At 40.7% G+C, this 24,262-nt stretch overlaps 1 protein-coding gene and 1 long non-coding RNA gene across 4 annotated transcripts in view; one reads left to right on the top strand and one right to left on the bottom strand.

Moving 5' to 3' along the window:
* Positions 1-832: 832 nt before the first annotated feature.
* The window catches only part of LOC108269227 (receptor-type tyrosine-protein phosphatase beta), a 53,222-nt gene continuing 29,792 nt past the window's right edge, over positions 833-24,262 (top strand). For 2 of the 3 annotated variants that reach the window (XM_053682095.1, XM_053682094.1), the window contains exons 1-8: positions 833-962; positions 5,278-5,673; positions 8,736-10,369; positions 13,186-13,465; positions 20,408-20,683; positions 20,988-21,245; positions 22,335-22,601; positions 23,305-23,571. In XM_053682095.1, the coding sequence (XP_053538070.1) occupies positions 905-962; positions 5,278-5,673; positions 8,736-10,369; positions 13,186-13,465; positions 20,408-20,683; positions 20,988-21,245; positions 22,335-22,601; positions 23,305-23,571 (3,436 nt within the window). In that variant the 5' untranslated portion in view covers positions 833-904. Of the gene's footprint in view, positions 963-5,277; positions 5,674-8,735; positions 10,370-12,789; positions 13,106-13,185; positions 13,466-20,407; positions 20,684-20,987; positions 21,246-22,334; positions 22,602-23,304; positions 23,572-24,262 lie in introns of those variants that run through there. The other variant, XM_053682096.1, reaches the window with a different exon arrangement.
* LOC128633455 (uncharacterized) lies at positions 8,128-8,996 on the bottom strand. The gene is made up of 3 exons (XR_008396838.1): positions 8,870-8,996; positions 8,661-8,750; positions 8,128-8,401 (listed from the first exon to the last, which is right to left on the bottom strand). It is a non-coding gene; the product is annotated as an uncharacterized LOC128633455 (long non-coding RNA).

Genomic DNA, 24,262 nt, shown 5'->3' with positions numbered 1-24,262 from the left:
CGAACACTAACTGGAAGACTGTTCCATAACTGTGGGGCTTTGTAAGAGAAAGCTCTTCCCCCTGCTGTAACCTTCACTATTCCAGGTACCAACAAATAGCCTGCACCTTCTGATGGAAGTAGGCGTGGAGGATCATAAAAGACCAGAAGTTCTCTCAGGTGCTGTGGCGTGAGACCGTTTAGTGCTTTATAGATCAGTAATAGTATTTTATAATCAATGTGAGATTTCACTGGGAGCCAGTGCAGTGTGGATAAGATCAGGGTGATGAGGTCGTATCTTCTGGTTCTAGTTAGAGGACTCTAGCAGCTGCATTCTGGACTAACTGGAGTTTGTTTATGCTCCTACCGTTGCCTCTGGCTTACTCATTAAGAATAAATGAAAAGTTTATATCCAGATTTCTGTAAAGCTGCTTTATGTCCATTACAAATAAAAGTGAATAGAATTCAACTATTGAGCATAAGCTGTGAGAATTCACTCTGGATGGGACGCCAGTACATCACAGGGCACCATGTGCATACACGTTAACATACAGTCATGTCTATGTGGTAATGTAATGATTTAGTGTAGCCAATTCAAATATTACACGTTTTTCTGAGGAAACTAGAAAACCCAGAGGAAACCCACTTGGACAAAACTCTTCTCCTCTTCTTTAATTGAACATAATCAGAAATTATTCATCTTCTTCACACACTATCTATAGATAACACTTCTGTAACCATCTTGTGTGTGTGCGTGTGTGTGTGTGTGTGTGCGTGTGTGTGTGCGTGTGTGTGTGCATGCCTGTGTGTGTGCGTGTGTGTGTGTGTAAGGATACACAGCAGTAGAATAGTAGGAAGCACTGCTCTCTGACTTCTTTCCTCCTCACTGCGCTTTTCCTCCTTCATTCGTCTGCTGAGCCGTGAACATGGACACACACTTACACACACTCTTCTTACTAATGCTGCTGAACTTCTCCACATACAGTGAGTATTATACACTCCTTTATTTATCATCACACACATTCACTCTCTTTCTGTCTGTGTATCTGACATTAAACCCTTTCAGAAGTCATACTAATTCACTCAGGAGGTCTGTGACTCTCATTCATAAGTACGTGTGAAACGTGTGAAACGTGTGAAACGTGTGTGTGTTTATATTCATTTCATCACAAATAATTTCAAACATTTGATCAGCAGTTCCGGATAAATGAAAAACATTCTTTACTTGAGGAAAGGTTTTGTTTGTGTTTCAGTAAATGTATTCAGACAACTTTACAAAGTTATTCATAAAGATTTATTATTAAAGAATAAAGATTCATAAAGAATTTATTCAGATTGTAAATTAAGTGATAAATGTAAATAACTAAAAGCGGGTTAGTAGTACCTAGCAGCTCAGGTACTAACGAAAGAAATACCTAAGCTGAAACTAATTGTTTAAAAAACTGAATTTTTGCAATATTGCAAAAATGCAAAAATCTTACTTTAATATAGAATTTTCTAGAATATATCTAAGTGTTAAAACACTTAAATTTGTTTCATAAGCAAAACTGACCTGAAAAAGGATAAACACCTTTACAGGATGTGTGTAGTGTTAAAACTGAGCATGTTTACATCACATCTGTCCAAAAATACACAAATATTTACACACATTTATTTTACTCTTTTATAGCGCAAATGCTTTTCATGAACTTTTATTAATTGTACATTAGATGTGTTATATTTAAATCCCATTTAAAGAGCTACATTAATCAGTAATGATTTGTTGTCAGAGTTTCACATTTCTCGGTCGGTCATTAGCTCAATGAGTCTGATAGAGTTTATTAAAAAGCTAATCGTATGCGATTTATTGTGGAAGTTGTCTTCATACTTTCCCTAAATATCTAAATAATTAATAAAGAACAAGCATTACAAATATCTCCTTCATATTTATACACTGATAATACAAATAAGTGTTTAGCACATCATCTTTACACACCACAGAGACCCATTTTCTGAAACCAACCTCATCCTCAACAATTTCTTATAATTGTGTTAAATAGTATTTATGATTGTTGTGTGTTTTTATGTCCAATAATTGTTCAAATACAATTATGTACATTTTAGTGTTAAACATTCACTACATTCACATCACCAGGTGAGAAACAGAAGCTTTAGGAATAAGAGGCTTAAAATCTTTTCTCAAATTTTTTCTGAATACTGTGACAGTTCAGTGTGTATTCGATATGTAAATATGTGTTAGATCTGTAAAAACATGTTAAATATATATAAATATGTGTTATTTACATGTGTTAGAAGAAAGATAAATAATTTCTCATGTTGTTTGACTGGAAATTTTGAGTTATTTGTGTTAATATTTGTGTAATGCTTATATTATATATAATCAGTATTTCCCATTTTTCCGAAGGGTGCCAATAATTCTGGAAGACTACACAGTGTATGTGGTCATGGTGTTCATTTAATGATTTACATCCATTAAACACTGTCTACTGTCACCAACATACTGATGAGGTTGCTCGCTGTGTTCAGTTGTAGTCAGGTGTGTTAGTGCAGTCAGGTGTGTTAGTGTGTTCAGGTGTGTTAGTGTGGTCAGGTGTGTTAGTGTGTTCAGGTGTGTTAGTGTGGTCAGGTGTGTTAGTGTGTTCAGGTGTGTTAGTGCAGTCAGGTGTGTTAGTGCAGTCAGGTGTGTTAGTGTGTTCAGGTGTGTTAGTGTGGTCAGGTGTGTTAGTGTGTTCAGGTGTGTTAGTGTGTTCAGTTGTGTTCGTGTGTTCAGGTGTGTTAGTGTGGTCAGGTGTGTTAGTGTGGTCAGGAGTGTTAGTCTGGTCAGGTGTGTTAGTGCAGTCAGGTGTGTTAGTGTGTTCAGGTGTGTTCGTGTGTTCAGGTGTGTTAGTGTGGTCAGGTGTGTTCGTGTGTTCAGGTGTGTTAGTGTGGTCAGGTGTGTTAGTGTGGTCAGGAGTGTTAGTCTGGTCAGGTGTGTTAGTGCAGTCAGGTGTGTTAGTGTGTTCAGGTGTGTTCGTGTGTTCAGGTGTGTTCGTGTGTTCAGGTGTGTTAGTGTGTTCAGGTGTGTTAGTGTGGTCAGGTGTGTTCGTGCAGTCAGGTGTGTTAGTGTGGTCAGGTGTGTTCATGCAGTCAGGTGTGTTCGTGTGTTCAGGTGTGTTAGTGTGGTCAGGTGTGTTAGTGTGTTCAGGTGTGTTAGTGTGTTCAGGTGTGTTAGTGTGGTCAGGTGTGTTCATGCAGTCAGGTGTGTTAGTGTGTTCAGGTGTGTTAGTGTGTTCAGGTGTGTTAGTGTGTTCAGGTGTGTTAGTGTGGTCAGTTGTGTTAGTCTGTTCAGGTGTGTTAGTGTGTTCAGGTGTGTTAGTGTGGTCAGGTGTGTTAGTGCAGTCAGGTGTGTTAGTGTGTTCAGGTGTGTTAGTGTGTTCAGGTGTGTTCGTGCAGTCAGGTGTGTTAGTGTGTTCAGGTGTGTTAGTGCAGTCAGGTGTGTTAGTGTGTTCAGGTGTGTTAGTCTGGTCAGGTGTGTTAGTGCAGTCAGGTGTGTTAGTGTGTTCAGGTGTGTTCGTGTGTTCAGGTGTGTTCGTGTGTTCAGGTGTGTTAGTGTGTTCAGGTGTGTTAGTGTGGTCAGGTGTGTTCGTGCAGTCAGGTGTGTTAGTGTGGTCAGGTGTGTTCATGCAGTCAGGTGTGTTCGTGTGTTCAGGTGTGTTAGTGTGGTCAGGTGTGTTAGTGTGTTCAGGTGTGTTAGTGTGTTCAGGTGTGTTAGTGTGGTCAGGTGTGTTCATGCAGTCAGGTGTGTTAGTGTGTTCAGGTGTGTTAGTGTGTTCAGGTGTGTTAGTGTGTTCAGGTGTGTTAGTGTGGTCAGTTGTGTTAGTCTGTTCAGGTGTGTTAGTGTGTTCAGGTGTGTTAGTGTGGTCAGGTGTGTTAGTGCAGTCAGGTGTGTTAGTGTGTTCAGGTGTGTTAGTGTGTTCAGGTGTGTTCGTGCAGTCAGGTGTGTTAGTGTGTTCAGGTGTGTTAGTGCAGTCAGGTGTGTTAGTGTGTTCAGGTGTGTTAGTGTGTTCAGGTGTGTTAGTGCAGTCAGGTGTGTTAGTGTGTTCAGGTGTGTTAGTGTGGTCAGGTGTGTTAGTGTGTTCAGGTGTGTTAGTGCAGTCAGGAGTGTTAGTGTGTTCAGGTGTGTTAGTGCAGTCAGGTGTGTTAGTGTGGTCAGGTGTGTTCATGCAGTCAGGTGTGTTAGTGTGTTCAGGTGTGTTAGTGTGTTCAGGTGTGTTAGTGTGTTCAGGTGTGTTAGTGTGGTCAGTTGTGTTAGTCTGTTCAGGTGTGTTAGTGTGTTCAGGTGTGTTAGTGTGGTCAGGTGTGTTAGTGCAGTCAGGTGTGTTAGTGTGTTCAGGTGTGTTAGTGTGTTCAGGTGTGTTCGTGCAGTCAGGTGTGTTAGTGTGTTCAGGTGTGTTAGTGCAGTCAGGTGTGTTAGTGTGTTCAGGTGTGTTAGTGTGTTCAGGTGTGTTAGTGCAGTCAGGTGTGTTAGTGTGTTCAGGTGTGTTAGTGTGGTCAGGTGTGTTAGTGTGTTCAGGTGTGTTAGTGCAGTCAGGAGTGTTAGTGTGTTCAGGTGTGTTAGTGCAGTCAGGTGTGTTAGTGTGGTCAGGTGTGTTCATGCAGTCAGGTGTGTTAGTGTGTTCAGGTGTGTTAGTGTGGTCAGGTGTGTTAGTGTGTTCAGGTGTGTTAGTGTGTTCAGGTGTGTTAGTGTGTTCAGGTGTGTTAGTGTGTTCAGGTGTGTTAGTGTGTTCAGGTGTGTTAGTCTGTTCAGGTGTGTTAGTGTGTTCAGGTGTGTTAGTGTGGTCAGGTGTGTTAGTGCAGTCAGGTGTGTTAGTGTGTTCAGGTGTGTTAGTGTGTTCAGGTGTGTTCGTGCAGTCAGGTGTGTTAGTGTGTTCAGGTGTGTTAGTGTGGTCAGGTGTGTTAGTGCAGTCAGGAGTGTTAGTGTGTTCAGGTGTGTTAGTGCAGTCAGGTGTGTTCATGCAGTCAGGTGTGTTAGTGTGTTCAGGTGTGTTAGTGTGTTCAGGTGTGTTAGTGTGTTCAGGTGTGTTTGTGCAGTCAGGTGTGTTAGTGTGTTCAGGTGTGTTAGTGTGTTCAGGTGTGTTAGTGTGTTCAGGTGTGTTAGTGTGTTCAGGTGTGTTCGTGCAGTCAGGTGTGTAAATGTGGCCATGTAGCCATTGTATATGTATTTTGTATATGTGTGTGTATTTGGTGTGTTTATGTATGCTATATTTGTATGTGTGTGTGTGTGTGTGTGTGTGTGTGTGTGTGTGTGTGTGTGTTCTAGGCGGGTTCCTAATCAGACACACGAGTAAAGGTGTGTGTGTGACGGTTCAGGGCGGAGTGGTTGTAGTTCTGCGGATCTGTGATGTGAAGAACCCATCTCAGGACTGGACGTGGACTGCGGACAGGAAGCTGAAACACACCCACTCGGCCGTGTGTTTATGGGTGAACCTGAGTGTGGGCACGCCCTCTCACGCCCGCCTGGTGAAGACACACCCTTGTAACTCTGCACCTGCGTGGAAATGTTATGATGAGTTTGGGACCTTCGGGCTGGAAATGTTGCCTCTGTACCTGCAGAAACAGGGCGAGCGGGTCGTGGTCCGGTCGGAACCCAAACACTCCAACTGGACCCGGTACACAGAGCACAAAGTGGAGCTGACACACATTTGCTCCCACACAGGTACAGTGTGTTCAGGTACAGAGAGAGAGAGAGAAAGAGAGAGAGAGAGAAAGAGAGAAAGAAAGAGAGAAAGAGAGAGAAAGAGAGAGAGAGAGAGAAAGAAAGAGAGGAAGAGAGAGAGAGAGAAAGAAAGAGAGAGAGAGAAAGAGAGAGAGAGAAAGAAAGAGAGGAAGAGAGAGAGAGAGACAGAGAGAGAGAGAGAGAGAGAGAGAAAGAAAGAGAGGAAGAGAGAGAGAGACAGAGAGAGAGAAAGAAAGAGAGGAAGAGAGAGAGAGACAGAGAGAAAGAAAAAGAGAGAGAGAGAGGAAGAGAGAGAAAGAAAGAGAGAGAAAGAGAGAAAGAAAAAGAGAGAGAGAGAGGAAGAGAGAGAAAGAAAGAGAGGAAGAGAGAGAGAGAGACAGAGAGAGAGAGAGAGAGAGAGAGAGAAAGAAAGAGAGGAAGAGAGAGAGAGACAGAGAGAGAGATTGCTAGACACCAAGCAGCAGCCTGTGAGATTATTATTTACTGTATAAATCTATAACTCTGTAAAAACACTGAAACAAAGAAAAAAAACGGGCAAAAATGCAAAAGTCAAATTTTCTGAAACATTCAAAATAGTCGACGCCTTCACTTTAAATCACTGAACAAAAGAAGGTGTACATTTCCCTCTGTAACTACTGGAACGGCACAGCCAGTACGTGTGTGTGGTGTACAGTAAAGTCATCGGGGTTTGAGATCAGAAGCTGGAGATGAGGCGAGAGTTTAGGATTTCAGCTTTTATGTGCTGATGTTTACATCTGGACGTGTTACACACCATAAACCACAGAAGCTTTTCTATCAGAACAGAACCTTTTAATCTCTTGAAGCACTAGACCTTTGCTGGAGGCCACTTATACAGGTGCATCTCAAAAAATTAGAATATCATGGAAAAGTTAATTTTTTCTCATAATTTAGTTAAAAAAGTGGAACTTTTTTCATTACACAAAAGTAAAATATTTCAAGTCTTTTTTTGTTTTAATCTGGATGATTACGTCTTACAGCTCATGGACATCAAAACTCGACCTGAGAAGACTCTAATCAGCTGATAAACTCAAACACCGGCAAAGGTTTCCTGAGGCTTTAATCTCTCAGTCTGGTTCAGTACACAACCACAATCACGGGGAAGATGAAAGTAAATTTTACATTTCATTTGGAAATCCCCCCTTCAAAGTCCAACGTTAGGCTTAAAATATTTCACTTTATGTGTAATGAATGTAGAATATATGAAAGTTCCACTTTTTAAATTAAGAAATGAACTTTTCGATAATATTGTAATTTTCTGAGCTGCACCTGTATACTATGATTAGACGATCTCACCTGTTTCACATCACCTTCTTATTTCAACTTCTCACATTGCTATTAGTCCTAAATTGCCCCTGTCCCAACTTTTTTGGAAAGTGTTGCATGTATCTATTTCAAAATAAACGTTTACCTTCAAAAAACTATGCAGTTGATTATGTAAAACATCAAATACCTCATCTTTTTACCTTTATTTTTATATAAATACAAGTCAAAGTACATTTACACATCACTCCTCTTTTTTTAATTAGCATTTTCCATACTGTCCCAACTTTTTTGGAATTCAGGTTGCAAATAAATAAATAAACAGACAAACAAACAAATAAATAAATAATAAGCTTGGATCAATATTAAACAAATGTTGTTTCAGACAATTGGAAAAAGTATAATACAAGAATATATATATATATATATATATATATATATATATATATATATATATATATATATATATATATATATATATATATATTCATATTTAGGGAACTATAAATTAATGCTAATTTAAATCATATAATTAGGTAAAAAGATAAAAATATTTACAAAAAAATAAATATGAACAAATACAGTGTGTGTGTGTGTGTGTGTGTGTGTGTGTAGGATGTGCTCCTGATATCAGTTTCCTCACACATTGTGTTCAAGGCTGTCGGCCGTCACAGGAATGTCGTACGCTCTGATTCTTCCTGTGAGTGTTTAGTTTAAACACATACCAACATACTGGTGCTTAAGGAAATGCTCCAGACCGGTATACACCGGAAACTTCTGTCCCGCCACACCGTCTTCATTAATGTTAAAGAAATTCTCTAAATTAAATGATTGCTTTTATTGATAAAATCACCTAGCACATGTGAATGCAGCTCGTGGTGTGAAATAAAACAATTTAAATGAACATATTCAGTTTAATAATCATTATCTCTGTACATAAACTGATAAGCTAACAAGCCGATAAGTCAGTGTGTGTTAGAGCTTTACTTCAGGAATTCCATGAGATCCAATACAGGATGTTTTTGCTCTCATGTGGATGAGCTCAAAAAAATACAGCTGTGAAAAATACAGGAAAAAACATTAAAATAAATTCCCTCAAAAGGCAAAGAACTTGGGCTATAAATGGGGTGAATAATAATAATAATAATAATAATAATAATAATAATAATAATAATAATAATAATCAGGTAGACAGACCGGGGCATGGTGGCTTATTGGTTAGCATGTTTGCCTTGCACCTCTGGAGTTGGAGCCTCTGCCATGCGTTGTAGGCTGATTGGCATTTCCAAATTGTCCGTAGTGTGTGACTGTGTGTGTGATTGTGCCCTGTAATGGGTTGGGACCCCATCCAGGGTGTCCCCTGCCTCGTGCACCAAGTCCCCTGGGATAGGCTACAGGCTCCCCGCAACCCTGTGTAGGATTAGCGCTACAGACAACAGATAGATGGATGGATGGATGGATGGATGGAGATAGACAGACACCATAAGAAACTTAACACAAAATTACTAAAAAGGAAACAAATAAAGTTAACAAAAAATTGAAGAGAAATAACAAGTGAGTAGCTCACATTTTAAAATGAAAATTAATTACTCTGTTTTTTTGCATTGATTAAAAACCTGTTAACTGTTGAGTAATTATCATTATTATCATTACATAATTGTGAGACTAAACACACTGACACTCACAGTGATGTATTTATTTGTGTACTGTGAAGTGAAACTGTTCGGAATCGTCACCTCCATCTCCATGTCCTTCGTTAGGTCCTTCAACAGTTGCTAAAACCACAGGAGTGATAACAACAGTGAGGATCCCTGTAACATCCTACAACACAGCTAGAACCAGAACCAAAAGGACCCGGACCACTGGTACCTTTAATAAAGACAAACTGACTCACACAGTTGGACCAGAACTTCTCAACCTGGAGAAACAGGAAGCCATCTCTGTCACGCAGTTCCCTTCTGAAAAGAGAAATGTGATAAGTAATGTCACGGCGGTTTCAGATTTCCTCCAGGACATGCGCCAGAGAACAGACATGAGCTCAGAGTTTATTCCCACTGAAAGGCGCAATATGGTGACATCACTTCCTGCAAACACACGCTTCAGATCTCCAACTGCAGGGAACTTCTCCAACTCCTCCAACTCCTCTAACTCCTCCTCCACTGCTTCTGTCTTCTCAACATCAATAACTGAAGCAGCTGAAACTCAGACTGACATCAAAAGTGTAAAACACATGACAACATGGTCACATGTCACAGGAAGCCGACACTCTGTAATATCTAGAGCAGTGCTAAACAAAACTCAGACATCACGCATGAAGACTGCAACCACAACCACAGCTGCCCCCAGAGTGACCACGATGGAGACTACAATTGGACCTACAGTGACTGAAACACTGAGTGAAAACACATCTACTGCAGCTTTTACATCAGCTACAACTAAACCCAGAACTGCAGATACTCAAACAACCATGACTGCCCCTGTACCCCAAACTACTACTAGATTTACATCTGCTCCTGAGACTAGAGCAGCTCCAACCACAAATGGACTTGTACCTAAATCTATTAGGGCAACTAATTCTAAAAGTGTAACTACACTCAGGACTGTAACTACAGCAATTGGAGCAAATGCAACATCCTTTATTACTACTGCAGCTCCAACTACAACTGCCCCCGGAACTGCTTCAACTCCAAATACAGCTACTCCTGTAACTGTTTTGGCTTCAAGTACACCTGCCCCTATAACTACAGCTAGCACAGCAACTAGACCTATAACCAAAGCTCCCAGGTCCACCACAATTACCCCTATTAATAAAGTGAGAAGGGTAACTATATCTACCCATGCAATATCTATAGCTCTAACTACAACTCTAGCTACAATTGGCTCAACAAATACAGCTAATGAAGCAACAACAGCTTCATCAATAACTACAACTACTGAGGCATCTACAACTACCCCAATAACTACAACTACTGAAGCAACTACAACTGTCCCAATACCTACAACTACTGGGGCAACTACAATTGCCCAAATAATTATAACTACTGAGGAAACTACAACTGCCCCAATAACTACAACTACTGGGGCAACTACATCTGCCCCAATAATTACAACTCCTGGGGCAACTACAACTGCCCCAATAACTACAACTACTGAGGCAACTACAACTGCCCCAATAATTACAACTACTGAGGCAACTACAACTGCCCCAATAACTACAACTACTGAGGCAACTACAACTGCCCCAATAACTACAACTACTAGAGAAACAAAGTCTAGAATGGCACCTACAGAAGCAATTACGACTGCAGAGAGTCTGACTACTGAACCTCCAACAACAACCACTCCAACTACCACTGTGACCTCCACCACATTCACCACCTCCACCATGCCTCAGGTGAGTTACAGAATGTCAAATACATAAAAATTCCATTTCCAGGAGCTATCTCAGTACCGAGTGGAACAGGAAGTCAGTGTAACTGATAAAGACAACGCTTATTAGTGCTTATGGTGAAGAATTCTAGCAAAATTGATAAGAGTTTCGACAGTTTCAAATTCAGTACCAGGAGATGGTATACTACATTGTGAAGGTTTTAAAAGCATGTTTAATGAGTGTCTTAATATGAGGTTTAAATTATATAAATTATTTAAAAGTTCTTACTGGTTGTCATGGTGTTGTTGTTAGCGCCAGGCCACTGAAATGACATAGCGAGCAACAGAATGTCTGGAAAAGCACTAAAAGTGGTGTGCATCACCATCCACTCATGTCAGATTAGACTGATCTATTGGACGTGTTTGAAGTGTTTGATGTGCTTAAATAGCTGGAAACACATATGCTGTTCTGATAGGAAGAAAGTGTTCTTAAAATCTCTTTAATTCTCATTTGCATTCATTAAACCTTCATTTAAATGTTCATGTCACTTGGACTGCTCACTTTAATCATCAAGTCAGCAGGAGTCCTGTTTCCATCCCCAGGTCTCTTTCAAAATGAACATCTTGCAGCCATTTTGTCATCAGTGTGAATGCATGGTCACAAATACAGGAAATAACATTAGCAGAAGTCAGAGTTGTTTTAAAATGGAAGACTGTGAATTCAGTTCATGATGTTAAATCTTACCAGATGGTGACATTGATTGTAGTGAAAAACTAAAAGGACAGAGGACAGAACCCTGAGGAATACCTAATTACACATGTATGGTGGGTGATTTATCTTCATCAATAGAAACAAAATTTTGTTTGCTAGTGAGTTCCAAATAAATCGGGTCAGAGCAGAACCTATAATAATTATTGAGGACAAATCAGAGAGATTATCCAGGAGATTTATGACTGAAAGATTAAGGTTGTGAGTACAGCGGTGGAAATGCAGTTCCTCCACAGGGTTGCTGGGGTTACTCTCCATCACAGGGTGAGGAGAGTGTTTTTTCCTCATATTGTCTCTGGGAGTTTTTCCTTGCCACCTCTGGCTTGCTCATTAGGGATAACCAGGTTTAGGGAGAAACGGAATACATGTGACGCCAGTCGTGACTCACGTGGATAACCTCCTGGTGCAGCGCTAATACATTTTGCAGAAAGTTAAGTTGATAGAAACACAAATAGTTCTCTGAAATGTTTGTGATAGCACATGCCCTCTTTTCCACGGACACGCCCTCTTTTTACCGGACATGTCCTCTTTTTCAGACCTTAAAAAAGCGTCTAAATTCAAGAAAATGTCCGGGATTCTGTTTTAGTTTCATTATGATGTGTTTATGGTCTAATACTACATCATGTGTGAGCATGTTTGCATTGTTTTAACCGCTCTCTGTAAGTCCCGCCTCCTCGCACACTGATTGGTCGATTATAAAAGACTCGCAGCAACTAGTGGCCAAATTCCTGCCTCTCAGCCGTTCTCCTCCTCTCAGCTAGCATTACATGACTATTCATATGTGTAAATGATGCAGAAGGTTCACTCACGGCATCTAATATTTTATTTTATTCCATTAACATTCAAAAGAACGAAGGAAAAAATGTCAAACGTGGGCAGAGTGAAACATTTTATTTATAAATATTTATGTGATGTTAATAGTGTGTCTTTTTCACTGTATTAAAGTCTACATTCATAGTAACACTGTTTTCAATGCTAATATCCCCCCCCCCCCACACACACAGTGACACAGCTTTGTGACAGTGTCCATCGTTAAAAGCACTATACAAATAAAATTTAATTGCACTGAAACATTTTCGTTAATCAGAACACATTATAACTCTGCTCTAAATCATAAACATTTCAACATTAATAATGAGAAACGTGCGTCCTGTCCGATAACATGTCCAGCATTACCTCAGTGTGTCAGCCCGTATTTTTAGTCCTAAACACTGAACAAAAAGGGTGTTAAGAAGACTTCTTGTATCACACTCTATTGCTTTGAAATGGAAGCTGAATACAAGTATTTTGTACAATTTCTGTACATTTTTGTAAAGGCTAAAGATGATAATAGTTTGTCCTTCATGATCATGGAAACTGGAAACAGACAGACTTCCTCGGTTTCTGATCAGCCTTTAGTATTTCTTTGTTTGATTTTTTTAAGTGAACTTGGTGGTTGTACAAGTAAGTTTACTACATATACAACTCAAGACACAATTTATTGGAATATCAGAGCAATCTGCATAAATATATTCATATCAGTCCTACTGTAACATTACGTATAATCTTTACTTGCACGTTTTCATAACAATAGTGGTGTGAACTCTAGGCATGTATAAATTTACAGGGTGTGTTAAAGGGAAAGTTGAGCAGGAAGTCAGTAGGGTGGAGAGTCTGAGAAGCTTCAGGGAGGCAAAGGTGGAAATCTGGCAGCAAACTTCAGAGACTTTACAGTCAACTACAGCGAGAGGAACTGAATTGTTCTTACATTTCTCATTAGCTTTATAAATACTTATTAGTTTTAAAATAATCTAAATTGAATCGCACAGGATTTCAGGATTATTTGCTGGAGCACAACAGCTGATTGCAAGAGTTATGGCGTATACATACTTTTAATAGGAAAATAATGTCAAAAATCACAGGTTCTCCAGCTCTGATAGCGAGATGTTGTCATGGAAACATTTCTGGATGTGGGTTGCTTGGACTCTCACTCTCACAGGGAGATGTGCACAGGTTTGTCAAGCAGCAGGTGAAGTTTTGCATTTCAAACTGTTCATTTAACTTCTTTTCCTGACTGTTTCAATTTCTTTCAGCGTGAAACCACAGAGAAACAGGTCAGGTGTGTGGTCAACCAAACTGAAGCCATCATTAACTCAAACTCGTCTGTGATTGAGTTCGGATCAGCAGGACACTTCTGTGTTTTCACTCTGATCAACCGTGAAACTGGATCTCAGATAACCAACTGTTCTCAGATCCAAACCCACAGCAACAGGTTTACCTGTGAGGTATCAGGTCTGAAACCTGGCACTGTTTATCATTTTGGAATTATTTCCCAAACTGATGGAGAGCATTTCAACATTTCACTTCAGACCGGTAAGTCTGATTGTGTTTAAATTCTATAAAACATTATAAAAAATTTGACAAAAATATCCTGGTTTTCTATGTTTTTAATATCTGGCATGTAAACAACGTGTACAAGTGTTCTTCTAAAACTACAGATGTTCTGGTTCTTATATTTCATGATAGCGTTGCTTTGGTAACTAGTAGTTAGATCATTTGTTGAACAAAATTAATGTTAATTCTCTTTTTCACAAGTCACTGATGTATTCAGATGATCTTTATGTTCACCCGGTTCAGTTTAAATTCTCGCCTCACTAACCTGAACGTGAAGAATGTGAAATGTGTGATAAAGCAGAACTCACCAACAATGAAGGGCAACTAATCTTAAGTGTTTATTTCCAGAAAGTTCACTTGCCCTGAAGCCATTTCCCTTTCTCATTGTTACCTTGTTCTAGCGGATACAGAAGGACATAGAGTTTTGTTTTGCACTGAGGAATAGATAAAAAGAACCCACACATGAACTTTGCATTCGAAGGAGGGAAGCTTTTGTTGATCTTCGTCAGCCCTGAATTTTCTGTAAGCTTGGTGTGATGGGAATTCAGCATGTTTCTGATCACTTAGAGCTTAATTGCTGTATGCGATCATGGTTAGGACTGATCTGATCTCTGCTGATCTGATCTCTGCTGATCTGATCTCTGCTCTGCTTCCTGGGAAAGGGAAAAGGAATCCTGATGAGGAAAATAAAAATGAAAGGAATCTTGTGGAAAGAGAAAATGTATGCGAGCTGTTTAACAGCGGAGGTGTACGCTGCGTTCCGTGTTGTCTGAGGATTAAAACACCAGACAGTATTTGTATAGGAATAAAGCCTGAAATATGTACTGATGGTTTATTATATTATATACATTTATATTTATGTACATATATCACGTCATATATATGAATCAGAGGCTAGCAGCAGGTAATGATATATATAGATACAGCAGCCTCCACTAATATTGGCACCCTTGGTAAATATGAGCAAAGAAGGCTGTGAAAAATCATCTTTATTGTTGAACCTTTTGATATTTTGTTAAATAAAATTCACAAAAATAATCTGCTCTCATGGATATCAAACAATTACAAACACAACACAGGTTTATCCAAAAAATATCTTTGTTAACTATAGGTGTGCAACAATTATTGGCACCCCTATGAATTTATATGAGAAAATATATTTGAAGTAAACTCCCGTTGATATTTGACATTTTTTTTTAGTACACCTGGGTGACTAGGAACAGGAAATTGTTTAACCATGACTTCCTGTTTCACAGGGGTATAAATATGAGGTGACACATAGGCCCAATTCCCTTAGTCATTCATAACGTTATTTATTATAAACCTGTGTTTTGTTGGATATCCATGAGAGCAAAGTATTTTTGGGAATTTTTTTGAACAAAAGAAACAATAAAGACAAATGTTTCACAGCCTTCTTTGCTCATATTTACCAAGGGTGCCATTATTAGTGGAAGGCACTGTAGATACACTGTATGGAATCAGAATCAGAAGACATGTCACTTACATGTTAGGTGTGGTGTGATTTTCTCAATTCAGAGGGATGGTGGTTCATCTGATCGGATCAGAGCTAATCAGCGATATGACCAGGATTCATCTATAGGGTCAGGATTCAGGAAAAATCCTTATGGTCCAGTCGATGAAGTCATGATTACTGAATAGTGACAGGCTTCACTGTACGGTTTAGTGGCAGAACCAGGGGTCATGGCTCAGGGTATGGAGTCTCCATTAGGGTCAGGATTCAATAGTAAACAATAGACTACATTAGCAAGCAGGGTGAGGATTCACTGATAGACTTGGGGTTCAGCCAACAGTTTGGGGAGACGGTGATCAGATCAAAGTTAAGGGTTCATGGATTAATAGCTTTGACATTCATCAGTAAGCAATGTCCTTCCTCATTCTTCCTCATACAAGCACCCTGTCCTGGTTCCATGGAATCCATGGAGGGATATCTCACACTTCAGCCTTTAACCTTTGCACAAAGGGAGGAAAAGCAGCCCACTCTGGATTCCACACAAGTCATAGAGCCACCAAGGGGTCTTCAGTATTTTGCTTTTGATTATATGTTGCTGGTTTGTGTAGTGATAAGTTATGCTACTTTTGGGCCATTTTCCATAGCACACAGTACTGGAACCCTTGGGTCCAGAAAACTGTAAGTTTGCTTTTTCCATTGGTCACTGGTCCAGTGCTAACTGATGCAGTGTGTTCAGTAGTAACAGGTGCAGTGTGTTCAGTAGTAACTGATGCAGTGTGTTCAGTAGTAACAGGTGCAGTGTGTTCAGTAGTAACAGGTGCAGTGTGTTCAGTAGTAACAGGTGCAGTGTGTTCAGTAGTATCTGATGCAGTGTGTTCAGTAGTAACAGGTGCAGTGTGTTCAGTAGTATCTGATGCAGTGTGTTCAGTAGTAACTGTTGCAGTGTGTTCAGTAGTAACAGGTGCAGTGTGTTCAGTAGTAACTGGTGCAGTGTGTTCAGTAGTATCTGATGCAGTGTGTTCAGTAGTAACAGGTGCAGTGTGTTCAGTAGTATCTGATGCAGTGTGTTCAGTAGTAACTGTTGCAGTGTGTTCAGTAGTAACAGGTGCAGTGTGTTCAGTAGTAACTGGTGCAGTGTGTTCAGTAGTATCTGATGCAGTGTGTTCAGTAGTAACAGGTGCAGTGTGTTCAGTAGTATCTGATGCAGTGTGTTCAGTAGTATCTGATGCAGTGTGTTCAGTAGTAACAGGTGCAGTGTGTTCAGTAGTAACAGGTGCAGTGTGTTCAGTAGTATCTGATGCAGTGTGTTCAGTAGTAACTGATGCAGTGTGTTCAGTAGTAACTGGTGCAGTGTGTTTAGTAGTATCTGATGCAGTGTGTTTAGTAGTAACTGGTGCAGTGTGTTCAGTAGTATCTGATGCAGTGTGTTCAGTAGTAACAGGTGCAGTGTGTTCAGTAGTATCTGATGCAGTGTGTTCAGTAGTATCTGATGCAGTGTGTTCAGTAGTAACAGGTGCAGTGTGTTCAGTAGTATCTGATGCAGTGTGTTCAGTAGTATCTGATGCAGTGTGTTCAGTAGTAACAGGTGCAGTGTGTTCAGTAGTAACAGGTGCAGTGTGTTCAGTAGTATCTGATGCAGTGTGTTCAGTAGTAACTGATGCAGTGTGTTCAGTAGTAACTGGTGCAGTGTGTTTAGTAGTATCTGATGCAGTGTGTTTAGTAGTAACTGGTGCAGTGTGTTCAGTAGTATCTGATGCAGTGTGTTCAGTAGTAACAGGTGCAGTGTGTTCAGTAGTATCTGATGCAGTGTGTTCAGTAGTATCTGATGCAGTGTGTTCAGTAGTAACAGGTGCAGTGTGTTCAGTAGTATCTGATGCAGTGTGTTCAGTAGTATCTGATGCAGTGTGTTCAGTAGTATCTGATGCAGTGTGTTCAGTAGTAACAGGTGCAGTGTGTTCAGTAGTATCTGATGCAGTGTGTTCAGTAGTATCTGATGCAGTGTGTTCAGTAGTATCTGATGCAGTGTGTTCAGTAGTAACAGGTGCAGTGTGTTCAGTAGTATCTGATGCAGTGTGTTCAGTAGTATCTGATGCAGTGTGTTCAGTAGTAACAGGTGCAGTGTGTTCAGTAGTAACAGGTGCAGTGTGTTCAGTAGTAACAGGTGCAGTGTGTTCAGTAGTATCTGATGCAGTGTGTTCAGTAGTAACTGATGCAGTGTATTCAGTAGTAACTGGTGCAGTGTGTTCAGTAGTATCTGATGCAGTGTGTTCAGTAGTAACAGGTGCAGTGTGTTCAGTAGTATCTGATGCAGTGTGTTCAGTAGTAACTGTTGCAGTGTGTTCAGTAGTAACAGGTGCAGTGTGTTCAGTAGTAACTGGTGCAGTGTGTTCAGTAGTATCTGATGCAGTGTGTTCAGTAGTAACAGGTGCAGTGTGTTCAGTAGTATCTGATGCAGTGTGTTCAGTAGTATCTGATGCAGTGTGTTCAGTAGTAACAGGTGCAGTGTGTTCAGTAGTAACAGGTGCAGTGTGTTCAGTAGTATCTGATGCAGTGTGTTCAGTAGTAACTGATGCAGTGTGTTCAGTAGTAACTGGTGCAGTGTGTTTAGTAGTATCTGATGCAGTGTGTTTAGTAGTAACTGGTGCAGTGTGTTCAGTAGTATCTGATGCAGTGTGTTCAGTAGTAACAGGTGCAGTGTGTTCAGTAGTATCTGATGCAGTGTGTTCAGTAGTATCTGATGCAGTGTGTTCAGTAGTAACAGGTGCAGTGTGTTCAGTAGTATCTGATGCAGTGTGTTCAGTAGTATCTGATGCAGTGTGTTCAGTAGTAACAGGTGCAGTGTGTTCAGTAGTAACAGGTGCAGTGTGTTCAGTAGTATCTGATGCAGTGTGTTCAGTAGTAACTGATGCAGTGTGTTCAGTAGTAACTGGTGCAGTGTGTTTAGTAGTATCTGATGCAGTGTGTTTAGTAGTAACTGGTGCAGTGTGTTCAGTAGTATCTGATGCAGTGTGTTCAGTAGTAACAGGTGCAGTGTGTTCAGTAGTATCTGATGCAGTGTGTTCAGTAGTATCTGATGCAGTGTGTTCAGTAGTAACAGGTGCAGTGTGTTCAGTAGTATCTGATGCAGTGTGTTCAGTAGTATCTGATGCAGTGTGTTCAGTAGTATCTGATGCAGTGTGTTCAGTAGTAACAGGTGCAGTGTGTTCAGTAGTATCTGATGCAGTGTGTTCAGTAGTATCTGATGCAGTGTGTTCAGTAGTATCTGATGCAGTGTGTTCAGTAGTAACAGGTGCAGTGTGTTCAGTAGTATCTGATGCAGTGTGTTCAGTAGTATCTGATGCAGTGTGTTCAGTAGTAACAGGTGCAGTGTGTTCAGTAGTAACAGGTGCAGTGTGTTCAGTAGTAACAGGTGCAGTGTGTTCAGTAGTATCTGATGCAGTGTGTTCAGTAGTAACTGATGCAGTGTATTCAGTAGTAACTGGTGCAGTGTGTTTAGTAGTATCTGATGCAGTGTGTTCAGTAGTAACAGGTGCAGTGTGTTCAGTAGTAACAGGTGCAGTGTGTTCAGTAGTAACTGATGCAGTGTGTTCAGTAGTAACTGTTGCAGTGTGTTCAGTAGTAACAGGTGCAGTGTGTTCAGTAGTAACAGGTGCAGTGTGTTCAGTAGTAACAGGTGCAGTGTGTTCAGTAGTAACAGGTGCAGTGTGTTCAGTAGTAACAGGTGCAGTGTGTTTAGTAGTATCTGATGCAGTGTGTTCAGTAGTAACAGGTACAGTGTGTTTAGTTGTATCTGATGCAGTGTGTTCAGTAGTAACTGATGCAGTGTGTTCAGTAGTAACTGGTGCAGTGTGTTCAGTAGTAACTGTTGCAGTGTGTTCAGTAGTAACAGGTGCAGTGTGTTCAGTAGTAACAGGTGCAGTGTGTTCAGTAGTAACAGGTGCAGTGTGTTCAGTAGTAACTGGTGCAGTGTGTTCAGTAGTAACAGGTACAGTGTGTTTAGTTGTATCTGATGCAGTGTGTTCAGTAGTAACTGATGCAGTGCGTTCAGTAGTAACTGGTGCAGTGTGTTCAGTAGTAACAGGTGCAGTGTGTTCAGTAGTAACAGGTGCAGTGTGTTTAGTAGTATCTGATGCAGTGTGTTCAGTAGTAACAGGTACAGTGTGTTTAGTTGTATCTGATGCAGTGTGTTCAGTAGTAACTGATGCAGTGTGTTCAGTAGTAACTGGTGCAGTGTGTTCAGTAGTAACTGTTGCAGTGTGTTCAGTAGTAACAGGTGCAGTGTGTTCAGTAGTAACAGGTGCAGTGTGTTCAGTAGTAACAGGTGCAGTGTGTTCAGTAGTAACTGGTGCAGTGTGTTCAGTAGTAACAGGTACAGTGTGTTTAGTTGTATCTGATGCAGTGTGTTCAGTAGTAACTGATGCAGTGCGTTCAGTAGTAACAGGTGCAGTGTGTTCAGTAGTAACAGGTGCAGTGTGTTCAGTAGTATCTGATGCAGTGTGTTTAGTAGTAACTGGTGCAGTGTGTTCAGTAGTAACTGATGCAGTGTGTTCAGTAGTAACAGGTGCAGTGTGTTTAGTAGTATCTGATGCAGTGTGTTCAGTAGTATCTGATGCAGTGTGTTCAGTAGTAACTGGTGCAGTGTGTTCAGTAGTAACAGGTGCAGTGTGTTCAGTAGTAACAGGTGCAGTGTGTTTAGTAGTATCTGATGCAGTGTGTTCAGTAGTATCTGATGCAGTGTGTTCAGTAGTAACAGGTGCAGTGTGTTCAGTAGTAACAGGTGCAGTGTGTTTAGTAGTATCTGATGCAGTGTGTTCAGTAGTAACTGATGCAGTGTGTTCAGTAGTAACAGGTGCAGTGTGTTCAGTAGTAACTGGTGCAGTGTGTTCAGTAGTAACAGGTGCAGTGTGTTTAGTAGTATCTGATGCAGTGTGTTCAGTAGTATCTGATGCAGTGTGTTCAGTAGTAACTGGTGCAGTGTGTTCAGTAGTAACAGGTGCAGTGTGTTCAGTAGTAACAGGTGCAGTGTGTTCAGTAGTATCTGATGCAGTGTGTTCAGTAGTATCTGATGCAGTGTGTTCAGTAGTAACAGGTGCAGTGTGTTCAGTAGTAACTGGTGCAGTGTGTTCAGTAGTAACAGGTGCAGTGTGTTCAGTAGTAACTGGTGCAGTGTGTTCAGTAGTAACAGGTGCAGTGTGTTCAGTAGTAACAGGTGCAGTGTGTTCAGTAGTAACAGGTGCAGTGTGTTCAGTAGTATCTGATGCAGTGTGTTCAGTAGTAACTGATGCAGTGTGTTCAGTAGTAACAGGTGCAGTGTGTTCAGTAGTAACAGGTGCAGTGTGTTCAGTAGTAACAGGTGCAGTGTGTTCAGTAGTATCTGATGCAGTGTGTTCAGTAGTAACAGGTGCAGTGTGTTCAGTAGTAACTGGTGCAGTGTGCATGTTTTCCTGTAGATCCAGCTCAGCCCTCAGGTCTTGAGATTACTCCAGATGTTTCCCTCAGTCCTGGATTGTGGATAAAGTGGCTCCGATCTCCAGGGCATGTTGAGTGGTATGAGTTGGTACTTTTAGACTTGAGGATGGATTTCTTGAAGAAAAAGAAGATTTCAGGCAATGCTGTGACACGCTCCAACTTCACCAACCTCATCCCGGGAACACGCTACACACTCCGCCTTGTGGCCAAGTCTGGGAACAAGACATCTGTAGCTGCTACAGGGAATGCAGTGATAGGTGGATCTCTCATTCTCTCTGCTTCTCTCTCTCTCTCTCTCCCTCTCTGTGTCTCTCTCTACTTCTCTCTTCTTCTCTCTCTCTTTCTTCTTCTTTCTCTGTTTCTCTCTCTCCTTTTCTCTTTCTCTTTCTCTCTCTCTCTTTCTCTCCGCTTCTCTCTCTCTCCGGTACCTTTTGGTACCTTTATTTCTGAGAGAGTACAATGGCTTGCTGATGTGTTTGAAGACAGGCTGTGTGAAATTATGGTCATAAATTGTACAATAAAATCTAAATATTTATTTGAGCATTAACATTTATTTTGTAGCTCCATCAGCAGTAAGCAGTCTGAACGTCTCCGCCGTCTCCACCAGCATCAGGGTTTCCTGGCAGCCAGGGCCTGGACACACAGAGGAATTCTGGGTAATGCTGAGTCATGAAGATGCACTGATCCAGAACCAGACGTTTAAAAACACTGTAACGTCATGCACTCTGGACGGCCTTAGTCCAGGAGCGCTGTATACGGTCACTGTGGTCACGGAAGCATTCAGGAAACAACAAAATGCAACAAAAGACATTCGGACAGGTGATGATGCTCTGCCTCCTATTTGATTTGTAAACTTGGGTAAAGCCTGCAAACTCCCCTCTCACCAATCACAACGCTGCTGTCACTGGCCTCTTCCACGCAGATTATATTAAAACTTGTTCTCACATTTGAGTGTTATCTTCTTGTCTGACCTAGCAAGAATGCTAACCTAGCGAATACAAGGCAATCATGTGTAATCATTAAATCATTAGGACACACCCATTAGGACAGGCCAAAAAACTCTTGTCAAATTATTAACTGGAAAATACAATAAAGCAAAAGAAAACCACAGTCTTATAAAACATCAGAACTGTGGAGGCTGGTAAAAGCCTGAACAGTAAGAGACACAGCAAGCCTACATTTCTGATATAATACACATGACTTGTGTAATGTTCCTACTGAAAACATGAAAGGTTTCTGACCGTCACAAACAGAGTAATGAACTAAACAATTCTCCATTTACCGTGACAGAAAGTAAGAGCACCACATCAGTGCAGCCTTTAAGCTGAAAGCGAAAAACACCTGCACAACTGTCAGAAGACTTCTATGTTGGCAGTGTGAAGCTCCTGTGTAAACTTGGGCAGGTCTGAAATGATCATTTAAACATTTATTTTTCTGGTATTTTCCATCTCACCTGCTCCCTGTCTGCAATTCCTCACAGTTTGAATAGCTTTAGTTTTCAGGATATTTTCAGCTCTGACTCTTTTCCTTTACAGGCAACCACATCCCTTCCTCTTTTACACACACACACACACACACACACACACACACACACACACACACGCACACACACACACGCACACACACACACGCACACACACACACACGCACACACACACACACGCACACACACACAGTAAGTCTGTAAGAGTCCTTTGTATGTTGATAATTCCACACAAGTGCAAATTCTGAACAGGTAAAGTATGAATTTTACACTTAAAATTCTTTTGTAATTCCCACCATGGAGAATTGCCACGGGGCAGGATCTGTGGTCTAACTATTCAAAATAGTAAAATAAATAAATAATAAATAAATAAATAAATAAATAATAATAACACAAATAATATAAATATTTTTATGTTTCTGCAGTTCCTGCTCCAGTAACCGAGCTAAAACTGGAGAACGGTGGCAGTGAGGACTCATTAAACACCTCCTGGACTCCTGCAGAAGGAGAAGTGGATGAATACCTGATCTCCTTAACTTCCTCTTCCTCCTCCACTGAACAGGAAGCTGTGCTCTCCCCCAACACATCCCATTGGCGCTTCCGCAGACTGACACCTGGACGGGTCTATCAGGTGTCGGTGAGGACTAAGAGTGGCGAACTCAGCACTGAGGCTAAAGCTACAGGTAGAACAGGTGAGTGCAAGCCACACCCACTGCTGTCATCTTAGCCAATGAGGGAAGAGAACAGGAACTTACTACACTGTGCTTCAGTATTCTGATTGGTTGCTCTGTCTCTGTCTCTCATCAGTTCCTGCGAGGCTGGTTTGGTTTATGTCAGTGCCTCTTCATGATTTAAGAATAATTTTATGATGAAACTAAAACATAGAATTTTGTCAATACTGAAAAAGCAGAAAAAAAAAAACCAGTCTTGTCAATTCTTACTGTTGTCGTTCTATTAAAGTGACACTGGTGGCAGGAACTGCTGTCTGATTGGTTACAGAGTGATTAAGGGCGGGAATTGTGGTTTGATTGGTTACACTGTGATTGGGGGTGGGAACTGTTGCCTAATTGGTTGCAGTGTATTATTGCTGCAGGAGTGTGGTACTGATTGTTTATGGAGACAATGGGAGTGGGATCTGTGGTCTGATTGGTTAGAGTGTTATTCGGGGCGGGATCTATGGTCTGAATATTCGCTCATACTGTCTGTAATATATTCAGGTTGTGTAGATAAAACATGCATATTTTTAAATCTGTATTTAATAAAAATGATTTATATTAATAAAAGTTCTTATCAGTGCATTATCTGTTTGTGAATGCTGTTCCATCGCTGTGTGTTGTTTAATAACTGTTGTGTGATGTATTCTTTAATAATATAAATATTTTTATGTTTCTGCAGTTCCTGCTCCAGTAACCGAGCTAAAACTGGAGAACGGTGGCAGTGAGGACTCATTAAACACCTCCTGGACTCCTGCAGAAGGAGAAGTGGATGAATACCTGATCTCCTTAACTTCCTCTTCCTCCTCCACTGAACAGGAAGCTGTGCTCTCCCCCAACACATCCCATTGGCTCTTCCGCAGACTGACACCTGGACGGGTCTATCAGGTGTCGGTGAGGACTAAGAGTGGCGAACTCAGCACTGAGGCTAAAGCTACAGGTAGAACAGGTGAGTGCAAGTCACACCCACTGCTGTCATCTGAGCCAATGAGGGAAGAGAACAGGAACTTACTACACTGTGCTTCAGTATTCTGATTGGTTGCTCTGTCTCTGTCTCTCATCAGTTACTATGTAGCTGGTGATTTTAGAATAATTTTAAAATTAAACTAAAACATTCTGATGCATTTTTACAAATGTACATAATTTTAGACAACTGGCTGAATTTTGTCAATACTGAAAAACCAGTAAAAAAAAGAAAAAACATTGTTGTCAATTCTTACTGTTTCCTACCATTACATTAACATTGGTGGCAGGAACTGCTGTCTGATTGGTTACAGAGGCATTAGGGGTGGGGGTGGGGGATCTGATTGGTGTGAGTGGCAGCAGGATCTTTTTGTCTGATTGGTTAGAGTGTTGCTTGGGGTGGGATCTGTGGTCTGACTATTCATCATACTCTCTGTAAAGTATACAGGTTTTGTAGATAAAAAAAATACATATTTTAAAATCTGTATGTAGATAGATAGATAGATCACTTTATTCATCCCAGAGGGAATTTCAGCTATTACAGCAGCACAGAGAGTTAGAGGTCTACTAAGAGTGATTTAACATTGTAAATGAAACAAAATAAGAGTGTGTATATATCATGTTGGTGATGTCTTCCCCAGCTGGTTCACATAACACTTCCCAGTCTGCAGTCTCAA

This window comes from Ictalurus punctatus, chromosome 8, assembly GCF_001660625.3.
Source record: "Ictalurus punctatus breed USDA103 chromosome 8, Coco_2.0, whole genome shotgun sequence".
NCBI classification, from domain to species: domain Eukaryota; kingdom Metazoa; phylum Chordata; class Actinopteri; order Siluriformes; family Ictaluridae; genus Ictalurus; species Ictalurus punctatus.
Note: the sequence above shows the minus strand (reverse complement) of the source record. Positions and strands in the feature narration are given on the sequence as shown.